Below are 16,825 nucleotides of genomic sequence, written 5' to 3'. Positions count from 1 at the left end.
TCCTTTGCAGATCTGCGTGTTCCTCTGCTGGTCTGCGTGTTCCTCTGCTGGTCTGCGTGTTCCTCTGCTGGTCTGCGTGTTCCTCTGCTGGTCTGCGTGTTCCTCTGCTGGTCTGCTTGTTCCTCTGCTGGTCTGCGTGTTCCTCTGCTGGTCTGCGTGTTCCTCTGCTGGTCTGCGTGTTCCTCTGCTGGTCTGCGTGTTCCTCTGCTGGTCTTGGATGGTCAGAGCCCCGTTGTCCCGCTTTGGCGTGACAATAAATGGGTACTCATGACTGATGTAGGCACTGTCACCAAGTAGCATGTACCTTAAGATAAGAGGATAGATTTTATTCATCTCAGGGTGGGAAATAAAAAATAAAATAAAAAGATTTTCTGAGCAGCAAGTTACAGTACAGGTTGAGAGAAACAAGTGTTCTCCAAGATGCTACAAAATACTAACCTCCCCGTTTCTTCTCCCCATCTCTCGAAGAAGGTTGATTTTCTGAGGATCCTGGAGTCGTGAACCCTGCCTGAATCAATATCAGAGGTGGTTTATTGCTGTATATGCTATGCTTAGAAGGACTGTGATTGAGGTATATTGGTGCATGACAGTTACAGGATTCAACAAACAATTACCAGGTGCTCCAACAAAGATGTCCCGGAACCTCCCTCTTTCATCCACAATCCCCTGGAGGACTACAGAATAGTAGCCTTTTCTATTAAGGTAGTCCCCTCCTCTGATGGGTGGCTGCTGAAGCTTTATATGGCATCCATCTATGGCACCTGCAATGCAAATGCACAGTTTATGACTGAGATATGCAATTTGACAAGTGGTATTTATCAATAACTGACTGATTGAAGTTCCTAATCCCAGAACTAGTACAGTATCTTGCCGGCCTTGAATACAGCGAACACTAATGCTCAGAGTATTTAGATTTAGATTTTAGATGTATTTATTTATTTGGAAGGGACAGTGCGAGTCAATGAACATGCACCTTCCACATACATGTAAACACACCACATTCCAGCCACGGGCTAATTTCCATCTGTTGTCCCAAACACAGACACGACAGCCATGTTTTTGAGGGATGAGTAAAAGCTATCGTAACATACCTATGATGCCGTCAATGCCACACACAGCCCTGAAAGCAGCAGAGGTTGCCATCTTCTCGCAGTTGGTGAACCAGCTGATAAAAGTTGGAACCAAGGTCAAGGTCAAGGCCAAGGTCAACTTTATTTATAAAGCACGTTTAAAAACAACGGAAGTTGCATCAAAGTGCTGTACAATATATAAAATAAACTAAAACAAAAAACAGAATAAAGTGCACATAATCACAGAACAATAAAAGGACAGGACACAAAACAGGACAGGGGATGACGGCTATCAGGCCTCAAAAGCCAGTGAGAACAAGTGCGTTTTAAGCTGAGACTTAAAACCATACTGCAAAACGTTCGGAGCACTTCAACCACACACCTGTACGATAGAATAACATTGAGAATCAGAGTTTTTTATGACCATAACACAAGTCAATATGGACCCTTTTCATGGACTGTTCATATTCAAAACAGGAAGTCACCTTGGAGTGCATGTTTAGTGCCTACATGGGATGTTCATATTAGAAATAGTATGCTCAGTCACTAGGGCAACTGGACCAGTTTCAGTAATCAATCAGGTAATTGCAAACAGTTTATTCTTTACACTCTAGCAGCAGTCTGTTCATCAGTTTTCGAGCAGCGATGTAACATCTAAACCTACTACCTGTGTGCAGATGACTGGGACACATTGAACTTGTCCGAGATTTCACGGAAGCTATTCTGGTTTTCCATAAACCAGAGGAATAGTGCAACCTGGAAACAGAGAACATATCCCAGGCACTCTACAAATGATCACAATGGCAGAAATGTATTTAATTGTGCTATGGCTATTGGATTACAATGCAAGCATGTTTCAAACAACCAGTCCGCCAACGGAGGCATAGGCCTACCTTTTGCTTGAGAGGAATCTCAAGATCAGACTGGTCCCCATTCAGACCCTGCTGTCTCAGGCCCTCAATAAGGTAGTCGGATTGAGAGCGGGTGACCGGGAGATGGCGGGAAAATGTGTGCTCATCCATATGGAAGAGAAGCTCCCATTCTATTCCTGTCTTGAGAATTGTTGTCTGTGGCAAGACAAATTGAGCAATTGCATTTCTGAAAAGTTATATTAGACAGGCTTAATGAATGAATAGCAAAATTATCATAATGTGATTCATTCCATCTCTTTTAGGAGCTAGGCCATTCACTTCACTGTAGGATATTGAATTATTGGTCTTCACAGTTGGCTATTGACCTGTGTGTACTGGTAGGCTATTGGTATGTGTGTGTGTGTGTGTGTGTGTGTGTGTGTGTGTGTGTGTGTGTGTGTGTGTGTGTGTGTGCATGCGTGCGTGCGTGCGTGTGTGTGAAATAGCCTATCAACAGTTGAAGCAGACCATCACAACTACGCTACCCGTGTGACCTTCTAGTCTACTGTTCACATTTAGAGGACTGGGTCAGATCATTTAGAGGACTGGGTCAGATCATTTAGAGGACTGGGTCAGATCATTTAGAGGACTGGGTCAGATCATTTAGAGGAGGGGGTCATACTCAGATCATTTAGAGGACTGGGTCATACTCAGATCATTTAGTGGACTGGGTCAGATCATTTAGAGGACTGGGTCAGATCATTTAGAGGACTGGGTCAGATCATTTAGTGGACTGGGTCATACTCAGATCATTTAGTGGACTGGGTCAGATCATTTAGAGGACTGGGTCAGATCATTTAGAGGACTGGGTCAGATCATTTAGAGGACTGGGTCAGATCATTTAGAGGACTGGGTCAGATCATTTAGAGGACTGGGTCAGATCATTTAGAGGACTGGGTCAGATCATTTAGAGGACTGGGTCAGATCATTTAGTGGACTGGGTCAGATCATTTAGAGGACTGGGTCATACTCAGATCATTTAGAGGACTGGGTCAGATCATTTAGAGGACTGGGTCAGATCATTTAGAGGACTGGGTCAGATCATTTAGAGGACTGGGTCAGATCATTTAGAGGACTGGGTCAGATCATTTAGAGGACTGGGTCAGATCATTTAGAGGACTGGGTCAGATCATTTAGAGGACTGGGTCAGATCATTTAGAGGACTGGGTCATACTCAGATCATTTAGAGGACTGGGTCATACTCAGATCATTTAGAGGACTGGGTCAGATCATTTAGAGGACTGGGTCAGATCATTTAGAGGAGGGGGTCATACTCAGATCATTTAGAGGACTGGGTCAGATCATTTAGAGGACTGGGTCAGATCATTTAGAGGACTGGGTCAGATCATTTAGTGGACTGGGTCAGATCATTTAGAGGACTGGGTCAGATCATTTAGAGGACTGGGTCAGATCATTTAGAGGACTGGGTCAGATCATTTAGTGGACTGGGTCATACTCAGATCATTTAGAGGACTGGGTCAGATCATTTAGAGGACTGGGTCAGATCATTTAGAGGAGGGGGTCATACTCAGATCATTTAGAGGACTGGGTCAGATCATTTAGAGGACTGGGTCAGATCATTTAGAGGACTGGGTCAGATCATTTAGTGGACTGGGTCAGATCATTTAGAGGACTGGGTCAGATCATTTAGTGGACTGGGTCATACTCAGATCATTTAGAGGACTGGGTCATACTCAGATCATTTAGAGGACTGGGTCAGATCATTTAGAGGACTGGGTCATACTCAGATCATTTAGTGGACTGGGTCAGATCATTTAGAGGACTGGGTCATACTCAGATCATTTAGAGGACTGGGTCAGATCATTTAGAGGACTGGGTCAGATCATTTAGAGGACTGGGTCAGATCATTTAGAGGACTGGGTCAGATCATTTAGTGGACTGGGTCAGATCATTTAGAGGACTGGGTCAGATCATTTAGAGGACTGGGTCAGATCATTTAGTGGACTGGGTCAGATCATTTAGAGGACTGGGTCATCAGATCATTTAGAGGACTGGGTCAGATCATTTAGTGGACTGGGTCAGATCATTTAGAGGACTGGGTCATACTCAGATCATTTAGAGGACTGGGTCAGATCATTTAGAGGACTGGGTCAGATCATTTAGAGGACTGGGTCATGGTCAGATCATTTAGAGGACTGGGTCAGATCATTTAGAGGACTGGGTCAGATCATTTAGAGGACTGGGTCATGGTCAGATCATTTAGAGGACTGGGTCAGATCATTTAGAGGACTGGGTCATACTCAGATCATTTAGAGGACTGGGTCAGATCATTTAGAGGACTGGGTCAGATCATTTAGAGGACTGGGTCAGATCATTTAGAGGACTGGGTCATACTCAGATCATTTAGTGGACTGGGTCAGATCATTTAGAGGACTGGGTCAGATCATTTAGAGGACTGGGTCAGATCATTTAGAGGACTGGGTCAGATCATTTAGAGGACTGGGTCATACTCAGATCATTTAGAGGACTGGGTCAGATCATTTAGAGGACTGGGTCAGATCATTTAGAGGACTGGGTCAGATCATTTAGAGGACTGGGTCATACTCAGATCATTTAGAGGACTGGGTCAGATCATTTAGAGGACTGGGTCAGATCATTTAGAGGACTGGGTCAGATCATTTAGAGGACTGGGTCAGATCATTTAGAGGACTGGGTCAGATCATTTAGAGGACTGGGTCAGATCATTTAGAGGACTGGGTCAGATCATTTAGAGGACTGGGTCAGATCATTTAGAGGACTGGGTCAGATCATTTAGAGGACTGGGTCAGATCATTTAGAGGACTGGGTCAGATCATTTAGTGGACTGGGTCAGATCATTTAGAGGACTGGGTCATACTCAGATCATTTAGAGGACTGGGTCAGATCATTTAGAGGACTGGGTCAGATCATTTAGTGGACTGGGTCAGATCATTTAGAGGACTGGGTCAGATCATTTAGAGGACTGGGTCAGATCATTTAGAGGACTGGGTCATACTCAGATCATTTAGTGGACTGGGTCATCAGATCATTTAGAGGACTGGGTCATACTCAGATCATTTAGTGGAGGGGGTCATACTCAGATCATTTAGTGGACTGGGTCAGATCATTTAGAGGACTGGGTCAGATCATTTAGAGGAAGGGGTCATACTCAGATCATTTAGAGGACTGGGTCATGCTCAGATGCTGGTGGTCAGATGGCTGTCAGCTAGTTTCCAGTGCAATACAAAATACATTTTCAAACATACAAATAACGTAAACTAAAATGTATTTAGCATCTGTTGTTGCCATTTTAATATTAATTGTTACTATTTATTTTTGAATGATGTTGATAAAACTCCCTCATAGTTCGAATCTGAATCTATGCTTTAGTATATCTCAAAACTGATTAAAACTTGAAAAAGGATGGACCAAATTACGAAAGAAATGTTAAGCTGTTGGAAAAGGATCATATGCTTTAGTCAAATTAAAACTGATTAAAACTTGGAAAAGGATGGACAAAATTAAAAATAATTGGTAAGCTGTTGAAAAAAATGAAGTGCCCTATTTCTCGGGTCCTATTTCTCGCGGCTCCATGGCTGCAATTACTACTCCCACCCACTGGGTGGCGCTTCTCGCCTGCTATATAGCAGGTAGTAGGCATATCATGCATTTCCGCTATAACAAGCGATGCATGCTGGGCCCTTGAAATACATTTCAAAATAAAAGTTGGAAACATTTCTGCTTCGCGTGTTCTTCCATTGACATTCCATCCAACTTTAATTTTGAAAAGGAGCCACCGAACGAACGGAACTAGCGGTCCCATTCACAAACTCACTAGCCGATCAGCTGGCGTCCACTCCACACCTGCCTGGCACTGAATTAATCACATTTAAACAATCAATATAAGAAGACATCCGTTTGTAATATGTCCTCCAACAACATGGCAGACCCAAGAAGGCAGAACAAGATTCTACGGTCAGTATTATCTCAAGAACACAAGAACACAAGAACACACCAGCTCCCTAATGCGATTAAAGCGGACCAGCCAGTCAGCTCACATTAGGGTGCGTTCGTTTCGAACTGGGAGGTGCAAATTGCGACTTGCTACTAGGAATGATTAAATAAAACATGAACTCGCACTTCCTCGTCGCAAATTCGGATGTTTCTCAGCCCCCAGTTGCTCGAATGCACTAGATATAACTAGGTAACTGTGATATAATGGTATATAGATATAACTAGGTAACTGTGATATAATGGTATATAGATATAACTAGGTAACTGTGATATAATGGTATATAGATATAACTAGGTAACTGTGATATAATGGTATATAGATATAACTAGGTAACTGTGATATAATGGTATATAGATATAACTAGGTAACTGTGATATAATGGTATATAGATATAACTAGGTAACTGTGATATAATGGTATATAGATATAACTAGGTAACTGTGATATAATGGTATATAGATATAACTAGGTAACTGTGATATAATGGTATATAGATATAACTAGGTAACTGTGATATAATGGTATATAGATATAACTAGGTAACTGTGATATAATGGTATATAGATATAACTAGGTAACTGTGATATAATGGTATATAGATATAACTAGGTAACTGTGATATAATGGTATATAGATATAACTAGGTAACTGATATAATGGTATATAGATATAACTAGGTAACTGTGATATAATGGTATATAGATATAACTAGGTAACTGTGATATAATGGTATATAGATATAACTAGGTAACTGTGATATAATGGTATATAGATATAACTAGGTAACTGATATAATGGTCTATAGATATAACTAGGTAACTGTGATATAATGGTCTATAGATATAACTAGGTAACTGTGATATAATGGTATATAGATATAACTAGGTAACTGTGATATAATGGTATATAGATATAACTAGGTAACTGTGATATAATGGTATATAGATATAACTAGGTAACTGTGATATAATGGTATATAGATATAACTAGGTAACTGTGATATAATGGTATATAGATATAACTAGGTAACTGTGATATAATGGTATATAGATATAACTAGGTAACTGTGATATAATGGTATATAGCTCGAATGCACACAGGTCGGAGGTAGATATTTTGCCACTTGCGACTTGCCACCTCCGACCACAAACGAACGCACCATTAGATATCTCAACTTCGATTAAGCATGTTGGACAGGAAGGGTTTGTGTTGCCTGTTAAAACATTAGCTGGACGGCTCACCTCAAATCTAGACAGCTAGCCTCAAGTAGTTTGATGATGGTTAACGTTGATATAAGACCTTGTGTGTCTTGGTTCCAGGTACAAGCCCCCCAGCACGGACACCAACCCCACCCTGGAGGACCCCACCCCGGACTACATGAACCTGCTGGGCATGATCTTCAGCATGTGCGGCCTGATGCTCAAGGTGACCTAGCTAGCTACTCACACACACAATCTCCACCGCCCTCTTCACTCTGTGTGTGTGTGTGTGTGTGTGTGTGTGTGTGAGAGAGAGAGAGAGAGAGAGAGAAGATGAGTGTGAGTGAGTAAAGAAAGAGAAAGACTACCCTCTGTATACTTTCACTCACCCCCCCACCCACTCCACTGTGTGTGTGTGTGTGTGTGTGTGTGTGTGTGTGTGTGTGTGTGTGTGTGTGTGTGTGTGTGTGTGTGTGAGTGACCACTTAAGAGAGGTCGTCCCCACCGGTCCCATCTGCCAGACTAAAGGCAAACTCTCCTTTAGATCCGTGCCTGAAGGCCATCGCCCACAGCAGGGCAGTCACAGCTGTCACAACGAGGGTGTGGCATTGTGATCATGTCATGAAAGCCTAGTCTATAGATCAAGATTTCTTTATTTGTCACATGTAACGTACGTGTACAGTCACAGTGAAATGTTGCTGCCAACTCCATGATTATGCTCAATAACAGATGGACTCCAAAACTGAATTTACACATTTACAAGTTACAAATGTATATATGATTTCATTGAAAAATAATTTATATAATTACACTATATATCCTGGAAGCCAGACTCATCTCAGAGGAAAAAAAAGTATCCTGAAAACTTTTTTTCCGCATTGAGTCTGTCTTCCAGGCTGTAGTCTATATGCTGTTAATGAGTTGATCGCTATACACAAAGGATGGTGTGTTTTGTTGATTTCTTCGCTGTGTTTATTGATAAACAAGCTTTTGTTGACTGTGTTACGCTTCAATTCTTAATTGGTGTGATGGCGTCCTTTATCTTACTACTCGTTCAATCAACAAAATCTTGTTGCGTGTTTTAGTTGAAAGGATGCCTTCTAGCGAGTGTTATCATAAACCTAACGTTGTGTTGTGTGTGTTCCAGCTGAAGTGGTGTGCGTGGATAGCAGTGTACTGTTCCTTCATCAGCTTCGCCAACTCACGCAGCTCAGAAGACACCAAACAGATGATGAGCAGTTTCATGTGAGTATACAGAACTGTGTGCGTGCGTGCGTGCGTGCGTGCGTGCGTGTGTGTGTGTGTGTGTGTGTGTGTGCGTGCGTGTGTCTGCGTGACTTTATTTTCTACACTCACTCTGCCCATATTTTCTCACTCACTCTGCTCCTGGCTGTGTGGATGCTCAGAATACAGACAGGAAACATAATAATTGCACCAAATTCTCCCTCCTGTCCTGCCAAGAGAATCCAACCAAGTGTAAAAGCAGACTGGCCTTGTATCTTCCTTCTTCGTTTGCGTTTGGGCTCGGGGCCGAGGGGCTATCCTTTTACCCCCCCGAGCCGGGGTGAGGGGTCACCCGGGATATATATCCGGGCACACCTCCAGAAGCCATGTCACCGTTTCGTCATTCACACCATCAGGCCATGCATTCCGTTAGGTGTCCGATATATCGGATGACATGGTCTGCGATTTGTTCCTCGGCGCCACACTCGCACGCCGCACAGGATACCAAGCCCCATCTGTGCATCGATGAGCAGAAGCGTCCGACGCCGGTCCAGAGGCGATTAAGCCTCACTCACTCCGGTCTGGGTAAGTCCATCCTGGGATGGACTTGATAGCTACTAAAATGTAACAGAGTGATATACCAACGTCCTGACAGACTGATAGAAACACTCTTACGTTACATTTTAGTAGCTATCACCCCAGGAATCTGAAGAAGGATCTTCCTTATAGCCGACTCTTAAGAGCTAAAAGAATCTGCAGTGATGACAGAACTTGTAATGTACAAGCTCATGATATGTGTGATCGTTTCAGAGAAAGAGGCTATGAGGATCATATTGTTTTGAATGGGTTCGATAAGGCACTACATATTGAGAGAGACAGTCTGTTGGCCTTAAAGGACAATGCTCGTTTTTGACAACCTGGACCTTATTTACGACATATTATAAGACGTTTGACTCACCGAGATCACTTTGGTGTAGTTCGGAGGCATGTAGAAGAAATGTAAAATCCAGCGCGAGCCAGTATATCCATGTAATGGCGGTGATCGGGGCAACGAGAATGCAGTTTCTAAAAATCTATTTTCTGCCACGAAACGGTTGTTTTCATCAATCTGTCTTCATGAATCGCTAGTTGTGCTGGCTCGCGCTGGATTTTAAATTTCTTCTACATGCCTCCGAACTACACCAAAGTGATCTCGGTGAGTCAAACGTCTTATAATATGTCGTAAATAAGGTCCAGGTTGTCAAAAACGAGCATTGTCCTTTAAAGCCCCGCCCTAAGAGAGATTCTAGGATCATATGTGCTACCACCTTCTCTCCTGTATCACAAGAAATCAAGAAATGTGTCACCAAACTCTGGTATATTGTATCTAGTGACCCCTTATTAGGCCACTCTTTTAAAAATGTGCCCATTTTTGCCCAGAAACGTGCCGGCAACCTAAAGGACTCTCTGGTCAGAGCTGACTGCTTTGTTCCCCCCCGGATTTCCTCTCCAGTCTGCCAGGTTGTAACTTCCCTTGTTCTAACTGGGCCCAATGTAAAGCCATGATTAGGGGGGATTCTTCTCTCCATCCTCATACTGGCAAAAAATATAGTCTCAGGTCTAGAATCAGCTGCAGAACCAAGTATGTGATCTACCTCCTAGCCTATAGAGGAAAAACAACTAGAGGGTTCAAAACTAGGATCTCTGAGCACAAAAGCTGTATAAGGAACACAGATGAGAAATCCCCTGTAGGCCAGACATTTTAATTTAGCTGGTCACGACGTCTGCTCCCTGAAATGTTAGGGTGTAGAGGTTGTCCACCCCTTAAAAAGAGGAGGTGATAGGGACAGACTCTCACAGAGAGAAGCAGCCTGGACCCATACACTACAAACGGAGAGCCCGAAAGGTTTAAATGAAGAGTTACTTTCTGGATGTTTCTTATAATTTAATTTGCTTCTGTAAGGAACCTTTTCCTGAGAAACGCTCTGTGCTACCACTTAGCTCTCCATCATCATGATTATTATTGCTGCTGCTGTTATTTGTATTATATTTCTGCCGTTCACCACACAGGGTCGCATAGCTCTTAACTCTAACTTTACCTTTTCCCTTATATACTGATTGTTTATACCGTTGATTCTGTATTTGCTTTATACTACTTTGTACTGTGTATTATGCATTGATGTAATGTAGATGATGTTTCTTTGTATTTATTGTATATAATGCCTTTTAACATACTCATTTGGTTAGGCCCATAATTAGGTAGGTAGGCCTAATTTCTAGGGCCTAGGCTCACATTTTCCTGCTCTACTAGGCCGGACTAGGTGGCCTGTAAATGGTAAATGGTAAACGGACTGCACTTAAATAGCGCTTTTCCACCTTAGCGGCACTCAAAGCGCTTTACAATGGCCTCTCATTCACCCATTCACACACCAATGGCGGTAGCTGCCATGCAAGGTGCTAACCTGCTCATTGGGAGCAATTTGGGGTTAGGTGTCTTGCTCAAGGACACTTCGACATGTGGACAGTCGGAGCTGGGATTCGAACCACTGACCCTTCGATCACTGAACAACCCGCTCTACCAACTGAGCTACAGCCGCCCTGTACACAGATGAATCCTATTTGCTATTAGAGATGCTGTGTGGTGATTGGCCCCACCCCTTACCTATATAACTGTCTGTCAGAAATGTGATTTTTATGCTGATGAAGGCTTAAGGCCGAAACGTTCATTCCTGCCCGTTTTGAAGACCATTGTCCGTCTCGTGAGTGTCGGACAGGACAGGTCCCTGGGGGACGCCGCTCTTAAGGCGTCGTAACCTGCTTCGCTGTCCGCTACGGGTGGTGAGGGTGAAGCTGCGGTTTCGGACGAGCTCCGTGATCATGCTGACCAAGTGTCTGTCCGGCAGCAGGCGGAGCAGCTTGCAGCCGTCAGGTCTATAAACACGGCTCGGCCTTCTTTTTAGCCGAGAAGCTGTCCTCGATGTCTTGAGTCGTCTAAGTGACTTGATCTCCGGTCGATCTCCCGCGTCGGAACCCGGCCTGCTCCTGTGGGAGCAGCGGGTCGATGATTGGTTCGACGCGGACGTAGATGAGACGCTCGAGGATCTTGAAGGGGATACATAACAGAGAGATGGGGCGGTAACTCTTGGGGTTCCCTTCAGGCTTGTTCGGCTTAGGGATCGCAACAACTAGGGCTCTTCTCCAGATTCAACTAGGGCTCTTCTCCAGATTCAACTAGGGCTCTTCTCTAGATTCAACTAGGGGCTCTTCTCCAGATTCAACAGGGCTCTTCTCTTCTCTAGATTCAACTAGGGGCTCTTCTCCAGATCCAACTAGGGCTCTTCTCTAGATTCAACTAGGGCTCTTCTCCAGATTCAACTAGGGGCTCTTCTCTAGATTCAACTAGGGGCTCTTCTCTAGATTCAACTAGGGCTCTTCTCTAGATTCAACTAGGGCTCTTCTCCAGGTTCAACTAGGGCTCTTCTCCAGGTTCAACTAGGGGCTCTTCTCCAGATTCAACTAGGGGCTCTTCTCTAGATTCAACTAGGGGCTCTTCTCCAGATTCAACTAGGGCTCTTCTCTAGATTCAACTAGGGGCACTTCTCTAGATTCAACTAGGGCCCTTCTCTAGATTCAACTAGGGCTCTTCTCTAGATTCAACTAGGGGCTCTTCTCTAGATTCAACTAGGGCTCTTCTCTAGATTCAACTAGGGGCTCTTCTCTAGATTCAACTAGGGCTCTTTAGATTCAACTAGGGGCTCTTCTCTAGATTCAACTAGGGCTCTTCTCCAGATTCAACTAGGGCTCTTCTCCAGATTCAACTAGGGGCTCTTCTCTAGATTCAACTAGGGCTCTTCTCTAGATTCAACTAGGGCTCTTCTCTAGATTCAACTAGGGCTCTTCTCCAGGTTCAACTAGGGGCTCTTCTCCAGATTCAACTAGGGCTCTTCTCCAGGTTCAACTAGGGGCTCTTCTCTAGATTCAACTAGGGGCTCTTCTCTAGATTCAACTAGGGGCTCTTCTCTAGATTCAACTAGGGGCTCTTCTCTAGATTCAACTAGGGCTCTTCTCTAGATTCAACTAGGGCTCTTCTCTAGATTCAACTAGGGCTCTTCTCTAGATTCAACTAGGGGCTCTTCTCTAGATTCAACTAGGGGCTCTTCTCTAGATTCAACTAGGGCTCTTCTCTAGATTCAACTAGGGGCTCTTCTCCAGGTTCAACTAGGGGCTCTTCTCCAGATTCAACTAGGGCTCTTCTCTAGATTCAACTAGGGCTCTTCTCTAGATTCAACTAGGGCTCTTCTCTAGATTCAACTAGGGCTCTTCTCCAGATTCAACTAGGGGCTCTTCTCTAGATTCAACTAGGGCTCTTCTCTAGATTCAACTAGGGCTCTTCTCTAGATTCAACTAGGGCTCTTCTCTAGATTCAACTAGGGGCTCTTCTCTAGATTCAACTAGGGCTCTTCTCTAGATTCAACTAGGGCTCTTCTCTAGATTCAACTAGGGGCTCTTCTCTAGATTCAACTAGGGCTCTTCTCTAAATTCAACTAGGGGCTCTTCTCCAGATTCAACTAGGGGCTCTTCTCTAGATTCAACTAGGGGCTCTTCTCTAGATTCAACTAGGGCTCTTCTCTAGATTCAACTAGGGGCTCTTCTCCAGATTCAACTAGGGGCTCTTCTCTAGATTCAACTAGGGCTCTTCTCTAGATTCAACTAGGGGCTCTTCTCTAGATTCAACTAGGGCTCTTCTCTAGATTCAACTAGGGGCTCTTCTCTAGATTCAACTAGGGCTCTTCTCTAGATTCAACTAGGGCTCTTCTCTAGATTCAACTAGGGGCTCTTCTCCAGATTCAACTAGGGGCTCTTCTCTAGATTCAACTAGGGGCTCTTCTCCAGATTCAACTAGGGGCTCTTCTCTAGATTCAACTAGGGGCTCTTCTCTAGATTCAACTAGGGGCTCTTCTCTAGATTCAACTAGGGCTCTTCTCTAGATTCAACTAGGGGCTCTTCTCTAGATTCAACTAGGGGCTCTTCTCTAGATTCAACTAGGGCTATTCTCTAGATTCAACTAGGGCTCTTCCCTAGATTCAACTAGGGGCTCTTCTCTAGATTCAACTAGGGCTCTTCTCCAGATTCAACTAGGGGCTCTTCTCTAGATTCAACTAGGGGCTCTTCTCTAGATTCAACTAGGGGCTCTTCTCCTGATTCAACTAGGGCTCTTCTCTAGATTCAACTAGGGCTCTTCTCTAGATTCAACTAGGGCTCTTCTCTAGATTCAACTAGGGGCTCTTCTCTAGATTCAACTAGGGCTCTTCTCCAGATTCAACTAGGGGCTCTTCTCTAGATTCAACTAGGGCTCTTCTCTAGATTCAACTAGGGCTCTTCTCTAGATTCAACTAGGGGCTCTTCTCTAGATTCAACTAGGGCTCTTCTCTAGATTCAACTAGGGGCTCTTCTCTAGATTCAACTAGGGGCTCTTCTCTAGATTCAACTAGGGGCTCTTCTCTAGATCCATCTAGGGGCTCTTCTCCAGATTCAACTAGGGCTCTTCTCTAGATTCAACTAGGGCTCTTCTCTAGATTCAACTAGGGCTCTTCTCTAGATTCAACTAGGGCTCTTCTCCAGATTCAACTAGGGCTCTTCTCTAGATTCAACTAGGGGCTCTTCTCTAGATTCAACTAGGGGCTCTTCTCTAGATTCAACTAGGGCTCTTCTCTAGATTCAACTAGGGCTCTTCTCCAGGTTCAACTAGGGCTCTTCTCCAGATTCAACTAGGGCTCTTCTCCAGGTTCAACTAGGGGCTCTTCTCTAGATTCAACTAGGGGCTCTTCTCCAGATTCAACTAGGGCTCTTCTCTAGATTCAACTAGGGCTCTTCTCTTCTCTAGATTCAACTAGGGCTCTTCTCTTCTCTAGATTCAACTAGGGGCTCTTCTCTAGATTCAACTAGGGGCTCTTCTCTAGATTCAACTAGGGGCTCTTCTCCAGATCCCAGCCTCGTGTAATAGCTTCCCGTAAACATGTCATAAAAGCTGCAGCTTCCATACCTGGCATTGTGACATGAGATGGGCTCTGCGTTAATGTCCAAAAGCTTTGAACTATGACCTCTAGGGGTGCTAGCTATATTTCCTCATTAAAATGTACCACAAGTAGCCAGGGCACCGATCCCAGGAAGAAGAAGAGGTCGCGACCTTCAGACAGGAAAACTCTGCGCTGTCAATTGACTAGAGGAAGTTGTATTAACACGAACTGTCTGGGTCAGGAGGTACAGATATCGTGTGTGTGTGTGTGTGTGTGTGTGTGTGTGTGTGTGTGTGTGTGTGTGTGTGTGTGTGTGTGTGTGTGTGTGTGTGTGTGTGTGTGTGTGTGTGTGTGTGTGTGTGTGTGTGTGTGCGCGTGCGCGTGTGCGTGTGTGTGTGTGAGAGAGAGAGAGGGGGGAGGGGCCTTGCACTGGAATGGCACTCCTCCCTGTTGTACTTTATTGCAATGTTTTGGCTAAAAGTGGCCTCGGCTGCTCTTTAGTCCACGTGGTGGAGGTGACCTCCCGAAAACGTGCGCGGGAACAGCCGTCACCCCCGTTCCGCCACGAGAAGCAAGGAGAGGACTGCTCTCAGCGCATCATCAGTGTTGAATGTTTGCGCTCAAATTACAGAGTTCACTCCTAGTTGAGGATCTGGGGGGGTTAACTGATCTGAGATCTGAATCCAAGAGCTTTATAGGAACATCCAGCCCACTGTGTTGACTAAGTCTAGAAGTCAGACAAAACGAGACGTCCTCCTCGCCATCACCACCATCACCACCATCACCATCGTAAAGGGGCTGTAAGTGTTCTTGGCGAACTCTCACTGTATATCAATATTCATCCTCTCCTCTCCTCCCTCCCTCTTCTGACCAGGCTGTCCATCTCGGCGGTGGTGATGTCATACCTCCAGAACCCCCAGCCCATGTCGCCACCATGGTAACCACGGGCCCAGTCGGGAGGAGGGGAGGCGGCGTCAGACTGAGGGGGAGATGGACAGCTGATTCACCCACTGGCCATCTGGGAGATGATAGAAGATATAAAGAGAGATAGAGATATGGAGATACAATGGATACGTCCTGTTTTGTTTTTTTCATATCAGAAGGAGAAGCATTTTCTTACCGTTTCATTCACGCACTGCAAGCTCTGTCGTTGAAAATAAAGACGTATGGTTTTTAAACTGTTATCAGCCCCTTCGTTGTGCCTGCTGTTGGTGTGCTGTATGTTATGCTATCATGTCCTCAAACTCACTCTTTTACACCAACATCACACACACACACACACACTCTCTTCTCTAGTCCGTCCCTGTCTAATCACCAAACACACACACACACACACACTCTCTCTCTCTTCTCCAGTCCGTCCCTGTCTAATCACCATCCAGGCCCTCAAAGAACTACTGGCACACACTACATCAAGACGATGTGTGACTGACTGAGCAGCTGTGTGTGTGTGTGTGTGTGTGTGTGTGTGTGTGTGTGTAAGAGGGGGACTAAGCACTGTGTGTGTGTGTGTGTGTGTGTGTGTGTGTGTGAGCGCAGTTGCTGACTGCAGAGTGGGGAGTCAGCCGGACTGGGATCTGATTTAGTGGGGCTTATAACTCACGTCAGCCCAACCCCACGGCGCTGGACCCGGGGCGTGAGCCGAACGGGCGCTTCAGCACACGGGACCTCAGCCAGAAACCACCGCTTCAGCAGACTACTCTGGATTTTCCCTGATTTCGCACTGTGCTCGCGCAGGCGATCAAAACGCCGACTGGACCATTTCCGGGAGGCCTTGGGCTCTGTGTTTTTTATTCCTATAGTTTACTGTAATTGGTTTTCTTACTCTGTTGCTTTTGATCATATTATATAATCCAGGATATTGAATTTGCCCGTTTAGATCAGTAGACTATAGTTATGATGTAATGGGGGCGAAAAAAGTTCACCGGATGTAGATTTTTTTTAAGTTCATTGTGTCGAATAGGGAGGAAGGTGAATTTATTTGGAGCTAATCTTCATAACGGCCCAGCTGACTCACCCAATTTTGATTAGACCAAAGAAACGTGTTTCGGGGGCGACTTTGTGTCGTGACCACCGGCGACCGCTAGAGGGCGTCGTTGCGTCACAAAAGGGTCTTGTGAATCGTGAACCGTCTCAGACCCCCGCTGAGCATCACGCACGGCATCCATTAAAAGCTCTCTGTCTCTGCTCCTTCCATTGCAACCAACAGGTGCTTTTCGTTCTCCTTCGCTCATCTCTCGTTTATTCTCCCGTCGTGGTCTCTCACTCTACCCTGTCTGTCTCTCTCCTTCCAGTATTTCTCCTCACATCCGAAAGAGAGAGAGAGAGAGAAGGCCTAAGTAACGGATGAGTCAGACTCCTGTGAGAAAGAGTGACAGTTCTGACTAGTCTCCAGTTAACATGCTGCCTCTGAAAACACGGTAGTATTCCC

The 16,825-nt window shown here is 44.8% G+C and overlaps 1 protein-coding gene across 1 annotated transcript; it reads left to right on the top strand.

Annotated features, from left to right (window-relative positions):
- The first annotated feature begins 5,788 nt into the window (after positions 1-5,788).
- On the top strand, positions 5,789-15,531 carry wdr83os (WD repeat domain 83 opposite strand). Its single transcript, XM_084462624.1, has 4 exons — positions 5,789-5,935; positions 7,295-7,400; positions 8,322-8,419; positions 15,269-15,531. Exons 1-4 carry the CDS (start codon positions 5,886-5,888, stop codon positions 15,333-15,335), a joined length of 321 nt encoding a protein of 106 aa, XP_084318750.1. The 5' UTR covers positions 5,789-5,885; the 3' UTR covers positions 15,336-15,531.
- The last annotated feature ends 1,294 nt before the right edge of the window (positions 15,532-16,825 follow it).

This window comes from Borostomias antarcticus (genome assembly GCF_949987555.1).
Source record: "Borostomias antarcticus genome assembly, contig: scaffold_169, whole genome shotgun sequence".
Taxonomy (NCBI): Eukaryota; Metazoa; Chordata; class Actinopteri; order Stomiiformes; family Stomiidae; genus Borostomias; species Borostomias antarcticus.
The sequence above is the reverse complement of the archived record's forward strand: the minus strand, read 5'-3'. Positions and strand labels throughout refer to the sequence as shown.